Source organism: Podarcis muralis, chromosome 17, assembly GCF_964188315.1.
Source record: "Podarcis muralis chromosome 17, rPodMur119.hap1.1, whole genome shotgun sequence".
In the NCBI taxonomy this organism is placed as follows: domain Eukaryota; kingdom Metazoa; phylum Chordata; class Lepidosauria; order Squamata; family Lacertidae; genus Podarcis; species Podarcis muralis.
Window position 1 is genome coordinate 3,112,277 of NC_135671.1, and position 24,991 is coordinate 3,137,267.

The following is a 24,991-nucleotide window of genomic DNA, read 5'->3' on the forward strand; positions in this document are numbered from 1 at the left end:
TTTTGGAATGGTTTTTAAAGGGGTTTTGGTTTGTGCTCTTTGCAGAAACTCCCAACATTTTTCTGATGGAAATAGGGACGTCCCAAGGAAAAGCAACAAAGGTCTGTATAGTTAAAGCTATGGTTTTCCCAGTAGTGATGTATGGAAGTGAGAGCTGGACCATCAAGAAGGCTGATCGCTGAAGAATGGATGCTTTTGAATTCTGGTGCTGGAGGAGACTCCTGAGAGTCCCATGGACTGCAAGAAGATCAAACGCATCCATTCTTAAGGAAATCAGCCCTGGGTGCTCACTGGAAGGACAGATCATGAAGCTGAGGCTCCAGTACTTTGGCCACCTCATGAGAAGAGAAGACTCCCTGGAAAAGACCCTGATGTTGGGAAAGATGGAGGACACAAGGAGAAGGGGACGGCAGAGGACAAGATGGTGGGACAGTGTTCTCGAAGCTACCAGCATGAGTTTGACCAAAGTGCAGGAGGCAGTGGAAGACAGGAGTGCCTGGCATGCTTTGGTCCATGGGGTGACAAAGTGTTGGACACGACTAAATGACTAAACAACTAAACAACAACAACCAAGGAAAAGCAGGACATTCCAGGATCAAATCAGAAACTGGGATGGCTTCTGTAAATCTGGGACTGTCCCTGGAAAATAGGGACACTTGGAGGGTCTGTCATTGCTTTTCCCCCCATTTGTGTTCTACATGCACTAGAAGGACACTGTCATGTTTTTTGGACTTTGCTTGTGACACAATTGCCAGAAATGTTGGCCCCTGCTGTCTCTGAAGTATAGTCACACCTGCCTTCTCCAACACTGCAGGGCACCTTTATAATTATTTTCTTAAGGGTGTGAACAGGCTTCCTCCCCCACTGAAGGGCTGTTCTTCCTCTCCCCTGGAAAACCCGCTCAGAGCAAACTTCAGTCTGGAGGAAACCAAATTGACGTTTACTCCGATTCAGCGGTAAAGATCAGGTTTCACCAGGAGAAAGTGGCAGGGCAAGCACAAGTTGAGATGAGCACTGTGCTTTCTTCAGCTGGTTCAAACCACAAAGGTAAAGGAACCCCTGACCATTAGGTCCAGTCGTGACCGACTCTGGGGTTGCTCATCTCGCTTTATTGGCCGAGGGAGCCGGTCATGTGGCCAGCATGACTAAGCCGCTTCTGCCGAACCAGAGCAGCGCACGGAAATGCCGTTTACCTTTCTGCTGGAGCGGTACCTATTTATCTACTTGCACTTTGACGTGCTTTCGAACTGCAAGGTTGGCAGGAGCATGGAACGAGCAATGGGAGCTCACCCCATCACGGGGATTCGAACCGCCGACCTTCTGATCGGCAAGTCCTAGGCTCTGTGATTTAACCCACAGCGCCACCCGCGTCCGGTTCAAACCATAAGCAGCTACAAATATGAAGTTCTTATCCCTATTGGCACCATCTGTTTACACAGAACACATTATGTTATTGACAATTATATGTGCATTAGGATAATAAGAATATACACACCTGTATATCAATGTATGGGTATGCAACAGTATTTTTTCACTCACTTTTTGCTCTCTTTCTCCACACCCCCCCTCACCCTCTTTTTTAATAAATGAAATTCTTCTAATAAAATATGTGTTGTTGGTTGGTTGGTTTTTTAAAAAAGATCTGTGGTATGGGGCACTTTCCAAAGGAGTTTAAGCAGCTACAAAAAAAGACATACGATATAAAAGAAGAAATTAAGCAGACAGGAAATCATTTAAGAACAAATCCAGCCTGAAAGCTTTTGGTTGCTCTATTTGCTTCTCAAGAAAGCAGGTTGTGTAAAGAAACTGGCAGTGCACAGACCTTCACTCCAACCTCCCCTCTCTTGCATTACCAGTATTTCTCTAACTTGGGTTTTCGGCTGTTGTTGGACTACAACTCCCATCATTCCTGACCACTGTCCCTGCTAGCTAGGGATGATGGGAGTTGTAGTCCAAGAACAGCTTGGGTCCCACTTTGGAGAAATGCCACGAGCCCAAAACATCAAGGAAGCCTGGTGCTTTTACAGACACGAATGCATCCTTCTGGTCTCATTCTGGCTCATGACGTTTGCGATCCAGTCCACGTAATTTGACACCTTAGTGTAGAGGCCGTAGGTGCCGCACTTTGGCCCCCAAGAAACCAGGCCAGCAACATAGTAGTGCAATTCGTCGTGGAGATATTTGACAGCAAACGCCCCACCGCTGTCTCCATCGCAGCTGTCCTTCCCGTTGCCCCCTCCACAAATCATATTGTCTGTGAACACATAGGTCAAAGAATCTGCTGGGGCATCTGGCCTCACGCTTCGGCACCTGTCCATGTTAACCACAGGGATCCGGGCGTACCTAAGGTGTATCGCCGCACGCGTCTTAGGTGTCCTGCCCCAGCCAGATATGTAGCCCAGGATCCCCATCGGCAAGTCATAGTCGGACGATGCGCCAGGCAAGCAAATGGGCGATATGGTAGGACCCATCGTCAAGGGTTTTGCCAACTTCACTAGAGCAATGTCATTGTCAAAGTTTGTCCGGGGCTGGTTGTTTGCCATTTCCAACCAGTCGGGATGGACGATTGTGGCTTCCACATCCAGTGGCCTAGCGCCTTCCATGGCATTTGCCCCAATGCGAAGCATCCCTGCGTGGATGACTGGGCACCGGGTCTCATCCAGCACGTGAGCTGCAGTCAGAACCCAGCGGTCCGAAATCAGAGCCCCGCCAGCATGTGGGTATTCAAAATAGATTTGCCAAGGGAAGTTTCCTTTTTCGGCTTGTTGGCCTCCAAAAATCCTCCCCGCCCCTTTAACGGGCTCAGAGGGAATTCCGCAAACTAGAGAAAGGATAGAACAACAACAGCAGAAATAAGAGCTTGCGAGCAGCAGGAAGACCGGATTTGCACAAATGAAATAATCAAAGCCATTTATGTTCACTGACGTGAGGGAAAGCAAGCAATAACTTTAGGGTAGAGGGTTCAAGTTGAATCCGGTTTTGGGACCTGTGAGCATGCATGCGTGTGGACCTCTTCCAAAGTTTTTGCTTGCTGTAGCTTATTAACTTTGCCCAGAAACATTAACTGGGTAGTACAGTCGTACCTTGGAAGTCAAACGGAATCCATTCCGGAAGTCCATTCGACTTCCAAAACATTCAGAAACCAAAGAGCGGCTTCTGATTGGCTGCTCCTGCATCCAATTGGAACCCGCAGAACCCGTATCGGACATTCGGGTTACAAAGAACATTTGCAAACCAGAACACTCACTTCCGGGTTTGCGGCATTTGGGAGCCAAAAGGTTTGACTTGCAAGGCGTTCGGGATCCAAGGTATGACTGTATTGAAAATGAAGCCTGCTACAGGAGCCATGGGGAGCCGCTCCTGCCCAAATCAAGTAAATAAATAAAAATACTTAACTAGAAGTAGAAATAACCAGAGTATTTGAAATTGAAATATTCAATTTCACTGAGGTCACTTGGATGATGTTGTGGTGCATTCTTCTCCCCCCCTCATTTTTTTTTATTTTCCAAAAAAAATTAAACAAACAAACAAATAAACAAACAAACATAAATCTCAACCGTATTTAAACCTAATTTGTTGTGGTGCATTCTAGCGACGCAACTGGCAACCTGACTGAGTGATAGGCGTGGCTTCTGCAAACTGACCAATCGTGTGGCAGGTAGCTTGGTTCTGGAACAGGACAGGTGGGTGCCCTGTCCGTCCCCCCAACATAAATCCTGGCTACGCCCATGCATATATCCCCATTCTGAGATTTGCTTGCTTGCTTTATTTATTTAAAAGACTTACTGCCTTTCAGAGAAATTGCTTCACAAAGAATTTTACTTACAGATAGGTAGCCGTGTTGGTCTGCCATAGTCAAAAGAAAAAAAATTCCTTCCAGTAGCACCTTAAAGACCAACTAAGTTAGTTCTTGGTATGAGCTTTCGTGTGCATGCACACTTCTTCAGATACATTGAAACAGAAGTTGCCAGATCCTTCTATATAGTGAGAAGGTGGGGAGGGGTATTACTCAGAAGGGTGGTGGGAATGGGTGATTGGCAGATAGCTGTGATGAGCCTGTTGACTACTCTTAACGACTGCAATAGGTCTTACAGGAAAAAGTAAGGGATGAGAAGGTGAAAAATGGCTTTGTCATGTATAATGAGATAAGAATCCAATGTCTTTGTTCAGACCAGGTCTCTCCATGGTTTTAATTTTGGTAATGAGTTGCAATTCAGCAGCTTCTCTTTCCAGTCTATTTCTGAAATTCCTTTGTAGTAAAACAGCTACTTTGAGATCTTAATTGCAGTCGTTAAGAGTCGTCAACAGGCTCATCACAGCTATCTGCCAATCACCCATTCCCACCACCCTTCTGAGTAATACCCCTCCCCACCTTCTCACTATATAGAAGGATCTGGCAACTTCTGTTTCAGTGTATCTGAAGAAGTGTGCATGCACACGAAAGCTCATACCAAGAACTAACTTAGTTGGTCTTTAAGGTGCTACTGGAAGGATTTTTTTTTGTTTTAAAGAATTTTACGACCAACAAAGTATGGTCATAAAGTATGAAGTATGAAGAACAATAAATAAATAGCCCATTAAAAATAGCCCAATAGGTATCAGTTGCGGGTACGCAGGAGGGGGTGCTTTGTTCTTCAGAACCTGCAGGAGCCCACCAGAACCAAGCCCCATCACTGCTGAATGTACACAGCAGACAGACTAGGGCTGGGCGCAAAACTATTAGAAACTAGCTGCAGGTTCGGCTCCTGTGCATCTTCTTCTACTGTGGGTGTTATGTACTGAGTTGAATAGGATCCAAACTGCAGCAGTCTGGTTGGTCCTAGAATAATAGGATCCAGAATGCAACAGTCTGATTGGTCCGCAGGAGCCACCTAATCCAACTCCAGGTGGAAGTGAATCTGCAACCTGATTGGCCTACAGGAGAATCCTGGAACTGGCCAATCACGTGCAGCCCATTGTGTAAATAATGTATATAAAGCAGACATTTCGGGGGAACTTTCGTTCCTCACTACTATGAGCTGAATAAAAAGCATGAAATCCACACTCGACTCTGAGTATATTTCAGTGGGTCTATGCTCTCTTCCCTTTTCCTAACCCCCCAAGATGGCTGTGCTCAACAACGTGATCAGCAAGAAGGGACTCTTGAAACACGGAACATTGTTGCTTCCTGCAGGACTGGTGCTTTGTGGAAACATCTAAGAGGAGGGCAGGTTTTAAAGCTCTGGTTTTCAACCATCTCGAATCATTGAGGCAATTCAAGAACACGTCCCAGCAGAGGAAGCAAGAATTTTAAAATATTGGCAGGCTCTTCTGTAAACTAGACAATGCGGTCGACTCTTGTCACAGCACTTTGACCACAATATCCACATTTATAAATAGAGGGTGATGTACCGTACCTGGGACACAAACCGGAATCTCCGTTTTCTCATCTTCATCCACCCATTTCCCACTGGCTGAGCACCTATAAAGTCCTTTCGGAATAAAAGAATACATAGCACTATTCAGTTGTTTGTTTTTAATCTGCGTTTCATACCCAAATGCAGGCGAGATCAGAAAACAGATTGCAGGCCACTGGTGGACCTTTGGCCAATTCCTAGCAAGCCATGTAGTGTCTGCTTGTCCGTGGGATTCCTGTAAATAATGTTGGCTCCAGATCTGATCCAGCAAAGCACTTCTAAGGTGCTTAACCAAGAATGGATACACTGGGTCATAGAATCATAGAATCATAGAGTTGGAATAGACCACAAGGGCCATCAAGTCCAACCCCCTGCCAAGCAGGAAACACCATCAGAGCACTCCTGACATATGGTTGTCAAGCCTCTGCTTCAAGACCTCTAAAGAAGGAGACTCCACCACACTCCTTGGCAGCAAATTCCACTGTCGAACAGCTCTTACTGTCAGGAAGTTCTTCCTAATGTTTAGGTGGAATCTTCTTTCTTGTAGTTTGGAATCCATTGCTCTGTGTCCGCTTCTCTGGAGCAGCAGAAAACAACCTTTCTCCCTCCTCTATATGACATCCTTTTATATATTTGAACATGGCTATCATATCACCCCTTAACCTCCTCTTCTCCAGGCTAAACATGCCCAGCTCCCTTAGCCGTTCCTCATAAGGCATCGTTTCCAGGCCTTTGACCATTTTGGTTGCCCTCCTCTGGACACGTTCCAGTTTGTCAGTGTCCTTCCTGAACTGTGGTGCCCAGAACTGGACACAGTACTCCAGGTGAGGTCTGACCAGAGCTTAACACAGATTAGCTATGCTTTAACTCTGTGTTTCCCAAACTTGGGTCTCCAGCTGTTTTTTCAGACTACAATTCCCATCATCCCTGACCACTGGTCTTGATAGCTAGGGCTGATGGGAGTTGTAGTCCAAAACCAGCTGGAATAAAATGAGCGGCAATGCCTTGAGGAGTGCCTGAGCTGTCATCGAGTTTGGAGGAGGCAGAAGTGGAGAGAAGGAGCAACGGTGGGTGGGAGCAGGGCGTGACACATTCCTAATTTGGCGCAGGTGGTGAAACGAGATTGGTTGCCCCTGGGCACACAGTGTGTGGGGGGGGGAGGGAAGTAGTCCAGTTGCATGAGTGGACCTGGTTCCACACACCCCTACGCCTCTTAGTAGGGACGCGGGTGGCGCTGTGGTCCAAACCACTGAGTCTCTTGGGCTTGCCAATTGGAAGGTCGGTGGTTTGAATCCCCGTGACGAAGTGAGCTCCCGTTGCTCTGCCCCAGCTCCTGCCAACATAGCAGTCCGAAAGCATGCCAGTGCAAGTAGATAAATAGGTACTGCTGTGGCAGGAAGGTAAATGGTGTTCTGTGCTCTGGTTTCTGTCACGGTGATCCATTGCGCCAGAAGCTGGCCCCATGACCCGGAAAGCTGTCTGTGGACAAACACCGGCTCCCTCGGCCTGAAAGCCAGATGAGCGCTGCAACCCCATTGTTGCCTTTGACTGGACTTAACCATCCAGGGGTCCTTTACCTTTTTACTTTTTATGCCTCTTAGCACTATGCTACATCCCACCCATTGCATCACGTCTGCGCAAGCTTTGTGCATGCAAACAATGAGAATGAATGCTCAAAAAAGAGGTTGCTTGGAGGAGCCAAGGAACAGCCACCTTGGCTACAGCACCCTTTGATTCACATCAGCTGAAGAAGGTGGAAGCAGAAACATTCTTCAGGAAGAGCTTCACATCCCTGTCTCCTTGTTCATCTCAACTTTGTTCTTTGTTTGTCTCTCTCTCACACACATGCACACGCCGTATGTTTTAACTGTGCTTTGGAAGGAATCGTTTCAGTGTTTACAACTCATTAGAAGAAAGCAGCCACTTTTGACGGTGTTGCTTTAGTGGACGCAAAGTGAGTGAAAACACACCAACAAGTTTCACAACGATACTGGGATGAAGCATAAGTGAAAGACTCTTGGAATGAGTTTGTCGTAACATTGCCACCTCTAATTCTGTCATCATAAACTGAGTACAATAACGCTCTTTTTAATCTCTGAATCAGGTGCTTGGATCTGAAAAGGATGGGATACATCATTACCTTTGCCCCGCATTGTATAAAACTTCTCGTTGCATGAATAGCTGATCGTGTCTTGATACTCCGTGTTGTCCTCGGTTCCTGACAGGTAAGTGACTTTCCCATTTGCAAGGTGCTCAGGCTCACCACAATTTACGGCTGCCGGGGGGGGGGGAAAGATGGGGTGTTAGACTAGAATCTTCACTCTGCTGCCACCTGCCACCTCATCCTGCTCAACCCATATTCTGTCAGGCCTGAACATACTTTCCCTTTCTTCTTTTTGTATGGTGCATAAAGCAAGGGTCGCCAACCTTTTTGGACTAGGGGGCACACTTCAAATTTTGAGAAATTGGTGAGGGTGTCGGTCGCAAGATGGCTGCCACGGAGGGGGTGTGGCATAACGCAAAATCAGAGAGGCAACAACCAGCGGCGTAGCGTGGGTTGTCAGCACCCGGGGCAAGGCAAGTAATTTGCGCCCCCTAACCCGTGGATTTGCGCCCCCTAACCCTACAAATCTATGCCTATGAATGATGGTCCCTCTCTCTCTCTTTCTCATATTCCAATTGATTCCCATTTCCGCCGATCGATCCCCGAAGCTCTCACCCAGCGAAATTTGTGTGTAATTACGCTTCGCCATCCCTAATCCTGCCGCTTCCACCAGGAAATCATGACGGTGCGTTCCTCCTCTCCAAACTTTCCCCGGCCCTTTGCCGGCCGGCGCAGCCCTTTTGGCTACAAGCTCCCCTCCTCTGCCCGCTTCTGACCCCACCTCCCCGTCCAGCCTCCCTACCTCCTGAAAAAAGGCGCCGGCGCCGAGCAGGACACCCCCGCGGCCATCGGAGAGAGGCGGGGCCGAGGCAGGCAAGCCAATGGGTGAGGTGGGGGTAGGTGGCCACGGGGGCGGGCGCTGCCGCAGTCCTCGGGTGGGCAAGGTAGGAGCAGGCGGAGGCTGGCCGGCCGCTCTGACAATAGGGGCGGGCCGAGGGCACGACGGGGCTGGGCCCTCTGGACTCGCACCCCCCCAGATGTTGCGCCCGGTGCGGCTGGCACCCCCCACGCTACGCCACTGGCAACAACCTGTGACAACCTTAGGCTTACCATGGGGAGTTGGTTATGTCCTGCTGTTCCTGATTATGGTCCCTCAGTACTAGGAAAAATATTGTTACAGAAGTTGGGCACCCCCCCCCCCCACTGTCTGCCAGAGTTCTTGTGCTCCTTTGGAGAACTGACACACAGTGGAGACTGTCGTAGCTTTAAAGAAATATGGTTTATTCACCTATTTACACCTTCAGTCTGCATGGAGTCCAGATTGTATAGCATGGTCATTTCAAGAGGGGCTTGTCTCCCACAGCAGTGCAGCCCTGGAGTCCAAGGCATCTGTCTCAGGCCAGCCTTCAGCCAGCCTGCCCAAGATGGATCCCAGTCCTTCTTCCTCCTTCTCCTTCCCAGCAACCCCTGCTCAAAGCTCTCTTTTTCCTGTCACCCCACACCTAGTTACCCTGGCAACCTTCCCAACCCCCCCCCCCCCGTCTGTTCACACCTCAGGACAAGTGGGGAGGACAGTTCTCTTGCATTGCCAATGGCCCTCTATTGTTTCTTAATGGTCCTCGCTTGGCCAGGTCATTTTGAACAGGCTAGCTCAGGAATTCCTCTGCAGCTTGTATTTCTCCCTTCACATTACAAATAATCAAAATCCTGCCATTTATTAATTTCTAGGATTTAGCCCATCCCCCCAAAAATCTAGAACAATATACAAGCTATAGAAATCACTTATCTATACATTTGGTCCCACAGCTTTATTTCTAGGGTGACTAAATACTCCCCCCCCCCAAATGAGAGCTCAAAGTTTGGGGCACTTGCCCAGGGGAACCACCGAAAGCCTTCATGGTTGCCATGGCACCCACAGGCATTGGGTGCCAGTCTTTAACTTCCAAGTTATCGCTTCCTATTTCCATCTCCTTCCAGGACCAATTGCCTAGAACTGGAATGGCATAAATGCCCTCTCCATTGAAAAGTCCCATTTATCTCGGGTAATCCACACAATGGTGTTTAAGCTTAACTGTACTGAGGACCAGTGCTTTTTTTTCTTTAAAAATGTTTAGGGGTACTCTCATTTTGACTCAAGAAAACCACCATTTTATAGTTCAAATCGGGGGAAATAAATACAGTAAATGGACAAACGTACAAAGATCCACAAAATGTTTAGGGGTATGTGTCCCCCTGCGCCCCCCCCCCCCCGAAAAAAGCACTGCTGAGGACCACTATTTTGGTTGCCTTATTACTTTGTGGATCACTGTATTTTCTTACCTTACACAGCCACCGCAAAGGGGAACAATCATTCTGTGTGGCTGCCGTCCAGCTCAGCTATGAAGAGAGCTATGAAGAGAGCTGGAAGTTTCTTTGTGATTACTCACACTGCTGAAGAAGCAAGCCGCTTTCCAGTTTAAATTTAGAAGTGGCTTGCCTCTTCAGCATCTTGTCAAAACTTCAGAAAGTCTTCTGCTTCTCAAGTATTCTTCTCTGTTATGATCCCTGTGGTCTCGAGACCAATTGAAAGTATGTTATGGACTACCAATATAGGAAGCCAAGCACTTACGGACACATTCGAGGTCAGAGTTGCTCCACTCGCCGTTGCTTTGACAGACAGAGTAGAAGGATGTGACACTGCCTTTTGACTGAAGGGAACAGAATTGAGAGACACTGGAGTTAATTCATTGGTTGAGAAATGTAACAGAATGACATACACACTGCTTTCTCTCACTTGTTACATGAGGGGAATCTTGGGCTCTTGTGTAAAGTAAGAAGATATATGGAGAGGATGCAAAAAAGTTGTTTAAGGAGGTGGAACATTTGCACCAAGCAAGACTGCCGGCATTTCATCTCCAAGCTTACCGCTTGCGTTTAAAAGCATGAGGCTAAACAGAGTTTAAATCCCATCTTGAACAGTTTAATTGCAAGTGTAGGAACTAGCCATTAGGCTGGTCTCCCCCTTTGTTATCCAGTTTAGCAAAGAAACAGGCTACAGACTGAAAAGGAAGTTTAAAGCATGTATTTTACTCACAGTCAAGCATTTGTCCTTAGCAGCAACAGCGGTAAAAATAAAGGCAGGTAAAATACTTGTGTTTACAGCAAAAATAGCTTCAGGCAAGTGCCTGATGCTGGAGCAAGCGGACAGATGTCCATGGCTGGTGGAAGAGAGAGAGAGACGAAACAGGAAATACTTCTTTGCTTCTTGCCTCCCAGGAGAGCATTGGGAAACGACATCATACAGAGCCTTCTCTACCAATTACATTTCTATGGCCTGAGTCTGCCTATCAGCAATGCAGCTCTATGGTCTTAACCCCTTCACTTGCTAACTAGCAAGACTTTGTATTGTTATACATATCTGCCACACTCAGGGCCTTAGACAGGGACCTAAGTGTAGGTTTCAGGAGCACAATGACTGATCCTGCAGCTGAAGCATCATATCTGGCCAGCTTAAGGGCCAGGGCGTATCTCTGCAGCTGTTAGCTTTCTAGGAACTGAGGTTTCAAGATGGGGGAATATATCCTCAGGTCTCTGCCGATCATCTGAAGAGTCCGGTGGCAGAAGTATCTCCTTGGGGTTCAAAGGAGGAGATGCAGGTTCTGGTGACTTCAGCATCACATGCAACACACCTGGAGTAGATTCATCTCCTCCTCCTCCTCCTCCTCCTGATGGCTATGTCTCTCAGGATTCCTGGTCTGTGGCCGTGGCACCAAATGTCAAGTACTGAGGGGAGTGAAGGGTGGCTGGTGACATGTCAATAGCCCTGTAGATCAGACAATGGCTGCTGGCTCTTTGTGCTGCTAATACTGCTGGCCACAGGAGACGGATATAACAGTCCACAATCCACCTGGCCTGGGACGTCTGGTGATATGGGAGGACCAATCTGGTGCCACCAGCAAGTATAAAGACTCTTATTGTGGGAAGCTTGTCCCTGAAGGAGACCACCCAGCTCTCATTTGGTGAATCAAGCCCCTGGCTGGTCCCAGATTGTTCCTAAAGGTAAAGGTAAAGGGACTCCTGACCATTAGGTCCAGTCGTGACGGACTCTGGGGTTGTGGTGCTCATCTCGCTCTATAGGTCGAGGGAGCCAGCGTTTGTCCATAGACAGCTTCCGGGTCATGTGGCCAGCATGACTAAGCCGCTTCTGGCGAACCAGAGCAGTGCATGGAAACGCTGTTTACCTTCCCGCCGGAGCGATACCTATTTATCTACTCGCATTTTGACATGCTTTCGAACTGGTAGGTTGGCAGGAGCAGGGACCGAGAAACGGGAGATCACCCCGTCGCGGGGATTCAAACCACTGACCTTCTGATCGGCAAGTCCTAGGCTCTGTGGTTTAACCCATAGCACCACCCGCATCCCCAAGATTGTTCCTAGGTAGTTGTTTATTCAGCCAGCCAATCTGCCTGAAGCTTGCATTTCAGAAGACCTGGCTGCCCACTGGTCTGGGCCCCTGACATCAGTGCAGAAAGAATCCTCTCTCACTGCTGTGTTGAGATGGAGAAGAGGCGCAATGCATATCGGTGTAGAAGTAGCAGCAATGTAATGTTCATGCCAAGGGGATTCTCAGAGCCTAACTGACCTTGGTGAGCACAGACTTACCAGTACAATCTCATAGCCTTCGACACAGGTCACCTTCACGGAATCCTTAAAGACGTAACGTTCTCTCACGGGTTCCATACTGGAATGCGGAATGACAGTATCTTTGCAGGGCATTGCTTTGCAAATGGAAAGGGAAAAAAAGGAAACCAGTCAACAATCACTGAATCACCTGGCACACGCTCTCTCACACATGCAAACGCCCCTTGTCATTTTCTGTCCCCAGCAGTCACAGCCAAGTCCAACAGAAGCCGTGCTTTTATTTAATGCGACTTCCTCTCTGCTCTGAGGGTTAACGAACCTCTTCGACTCTCGACAGCATCAACAAGAGGAAGAAGTAGAGGTTGGCGCCCATTGACAGGCACAGACACATGATTCCAGTATTGCCCCCCTTCCTCCTCCCTGTTGAGTTCTACAAAGGCAACACCAAGACTCAGGAGGAGAAAGGCTATTTGCCGTTTCTGTGGGATCCAGCATAGGACCATGACATGACGGGCAGTGCCTCCCTTGCCCTAATGGACCGGGCTCCACTGAGGAGGAAGAACGGATTGGTTCACCCTGTCTCCTGAGAGCTGGCAGCTGTAGCCTGCAGGGCCTTCAGCTGGAACCCTTGTTCCCCTTTCAATTTTCCCACCAGACATCAGGAGATTTCTCAGATTTCTATGGGTTTACAGAGGTGGATTTAGGGGAGTGTGACTGATTCGTGGAGCCTCGGGGTTGCTGCAGGGGCCACTGCAACTATGATGTAGAGTGAAAGGCAAGAGGTGGAATTTTGGCGCTGCACAGGGCACCACTGAAATTCAAGACCCCACTGGGTTTTACTCCTTTCCCTGCTTCCAGTTCTGGTGGGGCTCATCCCTAGCCAGGTAGCCACTTGTCAACACACCAGCCAACCCCTTACATGTTCTGCCAACAGTGCACCAGATTTGCTAGTCTTCCCCCATACCCAAATACCCATTCACAATTTGGGTGCACAGCAAACCTCAAGTGCTCTCTCCTGCAGCCATTCACCCCAAGAACAACTGCTCTCAGAAACAGCGGCCATTCTGCTTGAATCCCTTGTCTGCAATTGTTTTCTCCTGCCCTAGACTTCCAACTCAAGGTGCACCTTTGCTACTTGCAAGCACATGCCCATTCTCCTAAGAACGACACATATCTCTGTCCCAGAGCGCTCACAAGTCTGCCCCACAGGTTTGCTCCCATGGGATATCTACTCACGATCCCCAAAGTAGCGGATTTTCCAGCCTCTGCCTTGCTCTGACTGGTCCGTTTGGAAGAAAATGTCAAGAATATTGCTTCTAGTCTTGATTTCTGGAGGGCCAGGGAATGTGTTGCCACAGTAGGGGCCAAATTGCTGGTCGCCTGCCGAGAACTGCAAGAAGAACGAAACAGATTGGGGGGGGGGGAGAATAGAGGAAGACAAAAGAGGCATATTTAGCAGGAAATGCATCTAAAAGGAATACACTCGAGATTTGGAGAGGAGAAGGCGTATGGGAAGCAGAAATTTGGTACTTGAGGGATTAAGGATACATCAGCGCACAGTAAAATACAAACAAACAACAACCTCAAATGCGTGTACATTACTGAAATTATTAAATACTTTTAATGAAATGAGGTTTGTGCCAAACGCCTGCCAATCATTCCAGCGATTGGCACTTGTTGGAAGGAGCACTGGAAGCTCAGAGCAGATTTACTTCTTACTGAGCGACCGAGTAGAAAACATTGTCTATGTGCTCTGTCACCCCCTTATTTCCTGCAAGAAATATCCACAGGAACATGGACCATTGTTGGGATGTCAAGGGAGCAGATTCTCTAGGGGCCAGGCAAGTAGAAAGAGAAGCAGAGGCTTGGAACACTTGAAGAGTGTGAGAGGGAAAAGGTCACTAGGGCAAGAGATATTTTCACACCCGAAACTAAAATCAGCCTGTAATGTTGGCTGGAAAATGCTACTATGAGTTTTGGCTGTCTGGTTACTATGAATGTATTTTGTCCATATTTCTGGTGGAGGATAATCTGACTTCCTTAGGGCCCGGGACCTCTAAACTATGATTATTCATGGACCTTAAGATCCTCTGCGGGGCAGACTATAAGAGTGTGTGTACCTATGCAGTCCTCTCTTTCCCATGTCCTGAGGTTTCCCCCCTTTTAGTTTACTAAGCTGGTGCGCAAACAACAGCGTGGTGCTGCAAAGGCTAGCAGGAGCAAAGGGCGGACACCGTGCCACAACCAGGCCTCCTGCTCCTGCCCAAGTGTGCCACAACCCCCAATGGCAAACGTCACCCCTGGGACTCCGCTCTGCCATTTGGCTTCTAGGGATACACAGCGAAGATGTATTCAGAACAGGAGCAAAGACACCCCTCTCTTTATCTAAGCCACCACATACTCTCAAGGCGTCAGGGCAGTTTCCTTCCGAGTCAGCCGGCTCGATGTCAAAGTCCTTCTTGCCAATGGTCAAGACCACACGGTATCCTGGCTCCAGGGTGACACGGTAATCGCAGTGCGAGTTCTCAGGGTACAGGCTGGGGTAGTTGGGGCTGGTGATCTCCCCAGACAAGTCAGTGTACACATTCCCAGTGCAGTTCACTAGAGTTTAGGGAAGAGAAACGGCCAGGAGATCCATAACAAAGTGAGATTACCATATTTTTCGCTCTATAAGACGCACCAGAACCATAAGACGCACCTAGTTTTTGGAGGAGGAAAACAAGAAAAAAAAATATTCTGAATCCCAGAAGCCAGAACAGCAAGAGGTATGTCACGCCTGTGAAATTGGCTAAGATTTACAAACTGAAGACTAAGAAATGCTGGAAATGTGGAGAGGGGGACGGTGAGTTCTATCATATGTGGTGGACATGCAGCAAAGTAAAAGGCTTTTGGGAATTGATTTACAATGAACTTAAAAAAAAAAAAATTTAAATATACTTTTATCAAAAAGCCTGAAGCTTTCCTATTAGGAATAGTGGGTAAGGAAATTAAAAAAGAGGACAAAAACCTGTTTCTATATGCCACAACGGCCGCTAGAACTATGTTAGCCCAAAGTTGGAAAACGGAATTAATACCTACTATAAAGGACTGGCAGATCAAGATGATAAATTATGCTGAGCTAGCTAGAATAACAGGAAGACTAAGAGATCAGGATGAACAGAAGTTTCATGAAAATTGGAACAAATATCTGATCTATATAAGAGACAAATATAGAACTTGGATGACCTTGGCAGGATTAGAATAACTCTAACAGTGTTTGGCAAATATGTAAAGGAGATAATACACGCAACTTTAGAACAGTGTTTCCCAACCGGTGTTCCGCGGCACACTAGTGTGCCGCGAGACGTTGCCTGGTGTGCCGCGAGATGTTGCCTGGAGGGAGGCGGGCGAGTTGGGCGGCGAGAGGCGGGGCGGCGGCGGCGAGGAGAGGCCGCCCAGCGCGGGGCTCTCGCCGTCTGCCTGCCTGGCTGCCTGCGTGGCGCTGACGTCACGGGGCTGTAACGTGCCCCACATAGGCACACGCGGGGTGGCGAGCTCCCTCCCTCCCACATCCCATCGCCGCTCGCTTCGGCCGGCCTACTGGGCTGTCGCAGGCGGAAGGCCTGCGCATGCGCGAGGTTTTCGTGCCTTCGGGATTCCCTTCACGCCTTCCTCCTCCCAGGTCCTTGAGAGCGCGGGAAGCGGCAGCGCGAGACCGGCGTTGAGCCTGGTAGGTATTGCGCTTGCCAAGGCAGTCATTTGGGAAATGAAAACTTGCAAAGCAAGCAACCAGTTCAATCTGAAGTACGTGTATGCTTAATATCCTGTATCTGAAACCTGTTCTGCCCCCTCCCCCACACTTGGTGCCATTTTCATCTACACATGCAGCAGAGTAAGTTGACCCAGAATAGTACCAATTCAGATGGCAGATGGGAGAATGACAGTGCTGAATGCTTTCCCATGTAGAACAGTCCCTGCAAATAAAAACCTAGCATATTTGGAAGAGGGATGCTAGCCTAACCATTACCTTCTATGCTGTTACTATTTTTTTATTTTTTTTTACATAAGTAAAAAGTGACCTTTCCCCATCTGGCATGGTGGTGTGCCTTGAGATTTTTTTCATGAAACAAGTGTGCCTTTGCCCAAAAAAGGTTGGGAAACACTGCTTTAGAAGTTATCTGATACTTACCAATGAAGTGAAGGGAAGTCCGAGGTTCGGCGGAGCCCAAAATAATTGTGTACTACATATATGATTTTTGTAACAGCTATGTTATATGTAATTTATGTAATCTAGACTGTATATATGTATAATCAATGGAAAAATTAATAAAAAATTATAATGAAAAGAAAAAAAAAAGAACAGCAAGAGGGATCGCTGCTAAGTGAATGACTCCCAGGCTGCACACCTGGTCCTTCAGGGGCTCAGTTACCCCATTCAGGACCAGGGAGTCCTCCACACCTGCCCGTCTCCTGTTCCCCAAAAACAGTACTTCTGTCTTGTCAGGATTCAACCTCAAAATGATGTCATGCTGCCCAGTATTACCTGTTATGATATGCTGGGGTTTCTGGCTTTAGCATGAATGAGCAGTGTGCTGCCGCGCATTGCACAATTGCTTCCATGGACCAAGCGGGAGAAACAAACCAAGAAGTCTTGGCTTCTTGCAGCATTCGAACCAGGCACCATGGTTTGAATGTGGTTTGTTGCTCCCTAAGAAGCCACTTTCGGTAATTTGCTAGCCATCATGCCTTGCAAGGGGGACTTGGATCAAGTGTACTGGGAAGCCAAAGATTTCTCCTGCTTGTGCCAGGCGAGGAGCGACGTTGGGATGACTGAGCAACATGCACCAGCATGCTGTGGTAAGAAAAAAATTCTAGCTCGTTAATACATGTAAGCAAAGCCAACTTTTCTTTTCTACTGTATTGAGTTTCTGTGATAGGTTGTTGCTTTTAAAATGTGACTTATTCTTTCATGATTTTAAAAATCTTAATAAGAAATAAGAAACAAAAATATATATTCAAGTGAATTAGTGCCAAGAATTTGCACATGCCTATCTTGACTGTGTTTCCACTGGGCTTGGCAAAGTCATACCAGAAATTCCATGCCTCTGTTTTCTATGCCCTCACTTAGTCTCCCACAGTTTAGCAACATATTTCTAAGATTCAAGGGCTCAGATCTAAGTTCTGAATCCTGAATGACGTCTATGCAGGCTGCATCTCGCTGCCCCCTTGGCCTGCTGTATGACACATTATCTAAACATCCTTCAGCCGCTTTTTGTAAAAAGCGAAACCCTTTTTGCAGATTCCTCATTCTAAGTCTCCTTCCATTACATCGGAGGGGGGACGCGGTCTTAGCTCCCAGTGTTTGAGATGATTTAATTATATTTCTTTATTATGCAATGCTAGTTTCTTTTCCTTTCCTTGTGAGCAACCGCAGTTTCTTTCCATTTATCAGCCTCTGTGGAAGTTCACAGGCTGCACTTTAAAGTGCAATGTTTCTCTCAAAGAAATCTGGGCACTCTACAGTCATACCTCGGGTTACAGATGCTTCAGGTTGCGTATTTTTGGGTTGTGCACTGCGCCGAACCCGGAAGTACCAGAACGGGTTATGTCCGGGTTTTGGCGCTTGCGCATGTGCAGAAACACTAAATTGTGCTTTGCGCATGCGCAGAAGCACTGAATTACGACCCGTGCATGCGCAGACGCGACACTATGGGTTGCGAACGTACCTCCTGCACGGATCACGTTTGCAACCCAAGTATCCACTGTATTTTACTCCTCACAGGGTTACAATTACTAGCAACCCGTAACAAACTATGGTGCCCAGAATTCCTTGAGGATGTGTGTGCTTTGAATGTACTTTAAAGGTATAGTGTGTAAACAGCCACAGTTCCACAGTAGACTGCTGAAGTTCTTCCCATTTCAAGTACCGTATCAGCAGTGGGGATAAGGACTGTGCTTGCTGGAGCAGTAGCAACCAGGCTCCTACCTCCACATGTCTTCAGGTCCTCATGCAAGAAATATTCAGGTGGGCAAGAGCAATAGTAGCCACCAATATAGTTGTTGCAGTAATGGCTGCAGGCCTCTTCCACAAAATCTGTGCATTCATCCACATCTGCAAGAAGTGAACAGAGATGGAGGTAAGAACGTGTGTGGAATATCATAAAAGGCAGAAAGGAAAAGAGACAGTGGGATAAACACTGTGCTGGTTAAGGGAGAAGAGGTCCTTCATTTAAGACAGAGTCCCAATTATTCCTTCTTTTTTGCAACCCTCACACAGCCTCCCTGGAACACCCAGATTCAGGTAGGCCCTGCCACTTCTCATAAACTTCCACTTGCCTTCCACTCAGAGTTTGGAGCCTCACCCCCCAAGTGCTTAAAAGACAGTCATCTCTTATGGGATCCAAAACAGATCTGTAAGCAGCCTTGAGTGCCGTAAGGGGGAAAGGTGGGGCAGAAATAAATAACTTTTATTTGGGCACTACAATTTAAGAAGGATGTTGACAAGCTGGAACATGTGCAGAGGAGGGCAACCAAGATGATCGAGGGTCTGGAAACCAAGCCTTATGAGGAACGGTTGAAGGAGCTGGGTATGTTTAGCCTGGAAAAGAGGAGACTGAGAGGAGAAAGGCTAGCCATCTTCAAATATCTCAAGGGCTGCCACATGGAGGATGGAGCAAGCTTGTTTTTCCTGGTCTGGGGGTTAGGACTCGAATCAATGGCTTCAAGTTATCACCCAGGGTGACTATTGGGAAGTTTGTGGTCTTTTATGCATGCAACCATCAGGCCATTTCAGACCACACGTGATAGTTCCTCAGGAACACCTCCATTCTTGGTCAACTCCTAGTTCTGCATCCTACGCAATCTATGTACTAAAGATGCAGATATGATGATGGCTTAAGTTGTTATGACATCCTTGCTATAATTCCTAAACAATTTCCATAACCAGTGTTCTTAATACTCTGCCCTTCTTCTTAGCTGGGGGGTAGGGAGAGATATTTAATCTTGAAGTGGGCCCTTGAGCCTTGCTAAGAATCTGGCTTGTCCATTCAGTGGAATCTGAACGGGTTCCTCCTATAGCCATCCCAAAGCATTGCTGGGAGGAATACGATATCTACAAAGTGTTTCATGCACCAGGATGAGACAGACCAGGGCTTACCCTCTGCGATGTAATAGGCAGCGAAGCCAGTGAACCGCTCTTCATTGGAAAAGTCAGACTGAAAGGTGACTGTCAACGTGTTATATGGGACGTGGAATTCTTCCAGGACAGCAGAGCCAGGAGTGGGGCTCTTCTTCCGCCCACAGAACTGACCCTCAATGTGGTTACCAATCAGGACCTAAAAGTGACAGGCACACAAGACAAGTCTCTCTTAGCTTCTGCTTATAGAAATTGATTGTAAAGGTAAAGGGACCCCTGACCATTAGGTCCAGTCACAGACGACTCTGGGGTTGCGCGCTCATCTCGCTCTATAGGCCGAGGGAGCCGGCATACAGCTTCTGGGTCATGTGGCCAGCATGGCTAAGCCGCTTCTGTCGAACCAGAGCAGCACACGGAAACACCTTTTACCTTCCCGCCAGAGTGGTACCTATTCATCTACTTGCACTGGCGTGCTTTCGAACTGCTAGGTTGGCAGGAGCAGGGACCGAACAACGGGAGCTCACCCTGTCACGGGGATTCAAACTGCCAACCTTCCGATCGGCAAGCCCAAGAGGCTCAGTGTTTTAGACACATTGGTTCAGCACCAGCACACACCCCATTGCTCTGTATCTATCTGCCCCAGCAGTGGAATGGGGCCCCTGTACCTTCACGGAGTCATATTGGCAGTTTTGAGACGGCTCTATGTCCAGGTGGGTGAAGTAAAGATGGATGCCGTAACCAGGAGGCACGCTGATTTCCCAGGATTCCAGAGCATTGTTGGGATATGCCTGAGGATAGTTTGGAGACAGGATTTCCCCGTACATGGAAGCTGCCTCAGTGCAAGCCAAGAAGAAGCAGGAAACAAAGCCCCTAAATAGGAGAAAGGAATATTGATAGGTAAAGGTAAAGGTAAAGGGACCCCTGACCATTAGGTCCAGTCGTGACCGACTCTGGGGTTGCGGCGCTCATCTTGCTTTACTGGCCGAGGGAGCCGGCGTACAGCTTCCGGGTCATGTGGCCAGCATGATTAAGCCGCTTCTGGCGAACCAGAGCAGCGCACGGAAATGCCGTTTACCTTCCCACAGGAGCAGTACCTATTTATCTACTTGCACTTTGACGTGCTTTTGAACTGCTAGGTTGACAGGAGCAGGGACCAAGCAACGGGAGCTCACCCCTTCGCGGGGATTCGAACCGCCAACCTTCTGATCGGCAAGCCCAAGAGGCTCTGTGGTTTAACCCACAGTGCCACCCACGTCCCTCTAAATAGGAGAAAGGAATATTGATCGTGGCTACCAATTCTACTCTCTGCCCCCTCTACCTATGACCCAAGGGGTGGAAGAGTTAAGTCAACTTGATTCAGCACCCCTAAGCAGCACAGGGTTCCCTCTACTTTCTAGGGAGTAGGTTGTAAAGTTGCATTGCTGAAAACACAACTGAGGGAATTTGGTTCCCAGATTTGAGGTCAGCAACGGGGGCCACTGAGGAAGATGCTTTTCTCTGATGGGTGGTATTTAGCCCTTTAATGATCCTGTAGCAAACAAGGAGTGTGGACAAGAAGCATCTTTGGCAACTATTACAGTGGAACCTTGGTTTTTGAACGTCTCAGAAGCCAAACGTTTCAGAAGCCAGACGCCAAAAACTTGCTTCCATTTTCGAACACACATTGGAAGTCGAATGGCTTCCGCTGCATGTTTTTATTTTTTCCCCCAATGGATTTTGCCAGCCGCCCATTGCTCCTCGGTTTTCAAATGTTTCGGAAGTCGAATGGATTACGTTCAAAAACTGAGGTTCCACTGTAGAACAAAGCCACAAAGTCTTGTGGGGAGAGGGGTGTGCCTGCCTCCCCCAACCCCTTCTTCAGCAAAAGTAGTTGCTGGCCAGAGTCTCACCTTATTAGCTCATATATTCAATAACTTACCAAGTCTGCAAGAGCTCCATCTTGGCCTTCTTCCTCAAGTCCACTGTGGCTGGACTTCAGATTTAGACAAACAAAGCACGCTGGCTTGTTTGTCTTCTTCCCCTGAAGCAGACCTGGTTGGTGGCCAGAGCAATGGAGTTAAAACCCAGCTCACGGAAGCCATAGGCACCCAGCCCCTACTAACTTTTAGCAAGGGAAACTGATTCCTAGAGTAGCGCAGGGTGCAACATGATGCACGCTTGCCCACAAAGTGGCAACAGGGTCATTAGCGCCATGTAAAGGCAATAGGTCAGGAACTGAGCCAAAGAGAGAGACTCATCACAGACATTACCTGCAACTTATGCAAGACAGCTATCTCCACCCCTCAAAACAGCCATAGAAGCTTAGGAGAAGCATCATTTTCCTTCCCAGAAAGGTTGACACCCATCAGGAAACATTTAACCCAAATGCTAATACTCAGATTCTGGGTTTTTTATAGATAAAAAACAAGTTTTTAACAAGAATTTTACCTTGCACTCCTCGTCTCTGCAGCTGTTTCTCTCTTTGTCTGCCTCTTCTATCTCCCTCTTCATAATCCTCACCGACCCTTATCCACATTTCTGAGCTGTTAATGTCATTTAATTGCAGACCTCCATTGCCCTCTGCTGTTTGAAAGATGCCATCCTCCAGCTTTACTAAGAAATCCTATCCGAGAGAGAAAGTTCTCATAGTCTGGTTGCACAATCCTCTTTTTTGGCCAGGCCCAAGCCTGCGAGATGGGGAAGGCTGGATCCTTTCAAACTGGGCATTTTTCGGGGAAGTCAGGTGACTTCTGCAAAGAGGACAGGGGACGGGGAATTCCAGATTGGGGGGAAAAGTTCAAACATTATGCAATCTTCCCTCGCCTTTTTGTTTGTCGTCATCCGTTGACCTCCAATCACTTTCCAGAAAGGGGAAAAAACAAACACACAAAACACACATGGAGAATTAGAAGCACCCAAAAGACGAAAACAGGCTTCTTATCATGTATGTTTTTGGTCACACTTATTTAGTGACTATATGGTCACATATGTAGTTATGTCTGGAAACATTTATCCTGATTATCCAAGAGAAGAAACAATTTTGAGGTGTTGTTTTTTTCACACCATTAGAACAGTGATATTTTTCTAGGAAAAGAGGTGCCAGAACTCACTGTGAATGCCTCCCCATCCTCTTATAATGGCAATGGGGCCACGTGAGAGGTGCTGGGGCCACGTGAGAGGTGCTGGGGCCACGTGAGAGGTTTTTTCAGTTCCAGCTGAAAAAAAAGCCCTGCATGAGACCAAAAAGTCAAGCAATGCGAGAGACAACAGAGTCTCATGGTACTATGAAGACCCTCCAAGTGCCCCTAATTTCCAGGGGCAGTCCTGGATTTACAGAAGTCGTTCTGGTTTCTGATTTGATCCTGGAATGTCCCACTTTTCCTTAAAGGTAAAGGGACCCCTGACCATTAGGTCCAGTCGTGGCCGACTCTGGGGTTGCGGCGCTCATCTCGCTTTAAAGGCTGAGGGAGCCGGTGTACAGCTTCCGGGTCATGTGGCCAGCATGACTAAGCCGCTTCTGGTGAACCAGAGCAGCGCATGGAAACGCCGTTTACCTTCCCGCCAAAGCGGTACTATTTATCTACAGTGGTGCCTCGCAATACGAAAAGAATCCGTTTCGCGAGTCTCTTCGTCTTGTGGTTTTTTCGTCTTGCAAAGCAAGACCATTAGCGGCTTAGCGGATCAGCTGATAAGCGGCTTAGCGGACATGCACCACGCACCTCCACTCCCATCAATCAGCCCGGACACTGAGGTCCAGCTCCGAGGGCCTTCTGGCAGTTCCCTCACTGTGAGAAGTGAAGCTACAGGGAACCAGGCAGAGGGCCTTCTCTGTAGTGGTGGAATGCACTCCCATCAGATGTCAAGGAAATAAACAACTATCTGACTTTTAGAAGACATCTGAAAGTAGCCCTGTTTAGGGAAGTTTTAATGTTTGATCTTTTATCATGTTTTTAATGTTTTGTTGGGAGCCTCCCAGAGTGTCTGGGGAAACCCAGCAAGATGGGTGGGGTATATTATTATTATTATTATTATTATTATTATTATTATTATTAGCTTGGCTCAGGAGTGGTGGGATTTGTAGACAAGCAACATCTGGATAGCCACAGATTGCCTAACCCTGTGAAACATCAATCCCCAGCTCCACATATATAAGGACAGCAGGGGGCAGCAGATCACAACTTAAAGGGCACCATCTCAATGGCCCAACTGATTTTGGAGACCAACTCTCTCTCAGCATGGTCCACTGCCCCAACTTCACCGAATCCAGCTAACATGGTTAAGAGCTTGTTGAAATCTGTTTGCAACCCCCAAGCACAGAGTACAAGAGCTGGAGGGAGAAAGAGATTTAAGTCAAAGGTAACAAAAGGGTTGGGACGCTGGTGGCGCTGTGGTCTAAACCACTGAGCCTCTTGGGCTTGCCGATCAGAAGGTCGGCAGTTCGAATCCCCGCAACAGGGTGAGCTCCCATTGCTCGGTCCCTGCTCCTGCCAACCTAGCAGTTCGAAAGCACATTAAAGTGCAAGTAGATAAATAGGTACCACTCCAGCAGGAAGGTAAACGGCGTTTCCGTGCACTGCTCTGGTTCACCAGAAGTGGCTTAGTCATGCTAGCCACATGACCTGGAAGCTGTCTGCGGACAAACGCCAGCTCCCTTGGCCTATAGAGCGAGATGAGCGCGCAACCCCAGAGTCATCCGCGACTGGACCTAACGGTCAGAAGTACCTTTACCTTTACCTTAACAAAAGGGTTTGCTTTTCTCTGACAAATGCCAGGATTAAATTTGTGTTCCATAACTACAGGTGCTTCCACACTAGGAGCAGGAGGCACCTCAAGAACCTTGTTGGTGGAACATTTATAAGAGCACCGGCGTTGAATTCCACCCTTGGTGGTTACTCCAGAGTTGGCAAGCTTTATCGACTCACTTTTTAAGATATGATAATCCAATCACTGCCTGCCTTTTATCTTCTTTGAGCACCTTTTCAGACTGTAGAAAAGCTGGGGGTTTTTTGTGGGGGAGAGAGAACAGAACAGCAGAACAGGTACGGATTGCATTAGTCCTCGTGTTCCATCTATTTTTAAAGATTTATTTTTACATGTAGCTACATTGTAACACAAATTCAGTATCAGCACTATCATCACAGCGTACCTTTTGATCTATTTTTAAAAAACGATATATTCATGTATTAGGGTTTAAATGCATAAGTGTTTAGCACAAATTAAAATGCTGATCCCCACCCCCAGTACACACTCTCCCAATCTTTCTGTTCAGTGCTATTTTTTTTGTCTCCATGGGATTTGAACACCACTCTGAATTACAGCAATTTTATTCAGTAGTATTGATGGATCAGACCAAGTAAAGTGCATGGTGTATATATAGCCTGAGCTTGAGTGCTGGAAGATAAGAGGAAAACATTTATTTCTCCACATCATTCGTAATTTTATAAGTTTCTGTCATGTCACTCCTTCCCCTCTTCCATGAGCCAGCAAAATAAAACAACAAAAAGTCTTCATATTCTCCAGTCATTTCTTGTAAGGAAGGGGCCCAAACCTTTTGATTCTTAACAACTCTGAGAAGACAGGCAAATTATTATCTCCATATTGCAGTCTGGCAGAGGTGTGGAGATTTCTGAAGATAATTTCTTGCTTAAGACCATGCAGTGAATTTGTGGTGGTGATCTTTGAGTCAGAGTTTTTTCCAAGGTCATTGGTTGCTTTCCTAGCCACCAGATATGACTACTTCTTCGGAACTGAGGAATATTAATTCTCTCTACACAGTCA

The 24,991-nt window shown here is 47.4% G+C and overlaps 1 protein-coding gene across 1 annotated transcript; it reads right to left on the reverse strand.

Annotated features, from left to right (window-relative positions):
- Positions 1 to 1,732: 1,732 nt before the first annotated feature.
- C1S (complement C1s) lies at positions 1,733 to 21,880 on the reverse strand. Its single transcript, XM_028712736.2, has 12 exons — positions 21,662 to 21,880; positions 21,153 to 21,265; positions 19,900 to 20,104; positions 19,256 to 19,433; positions 18,086 to 18,211; positions 14,522 to 14,721; positions 13,357 to 13,510; positions 12,142 to 12,257; positions 10,109 to 10,187; positions 7,537 to 7,671; positions 5,397 to 5,471; positions 1,733 to 2,821 (listed from the first exon to the last, which is right to left on the reverse strand). The coding sequence occupies exons 2-12, from the start codon at positions 21,170 to 21,172 to the stop codon at positions 2,022 to 2,024; spliced, it is 2,088 nt and encodes a 695-aa protein (XP_028568569.2). The 5' UTR covers positions 21,173 to 21,265; positions 21,662 to 21,880; the 3' UTR covers positions 1,733 to 2,021.
- Positions 21,881 to 24,991: the final 3,111 nt, after the last annotated feature.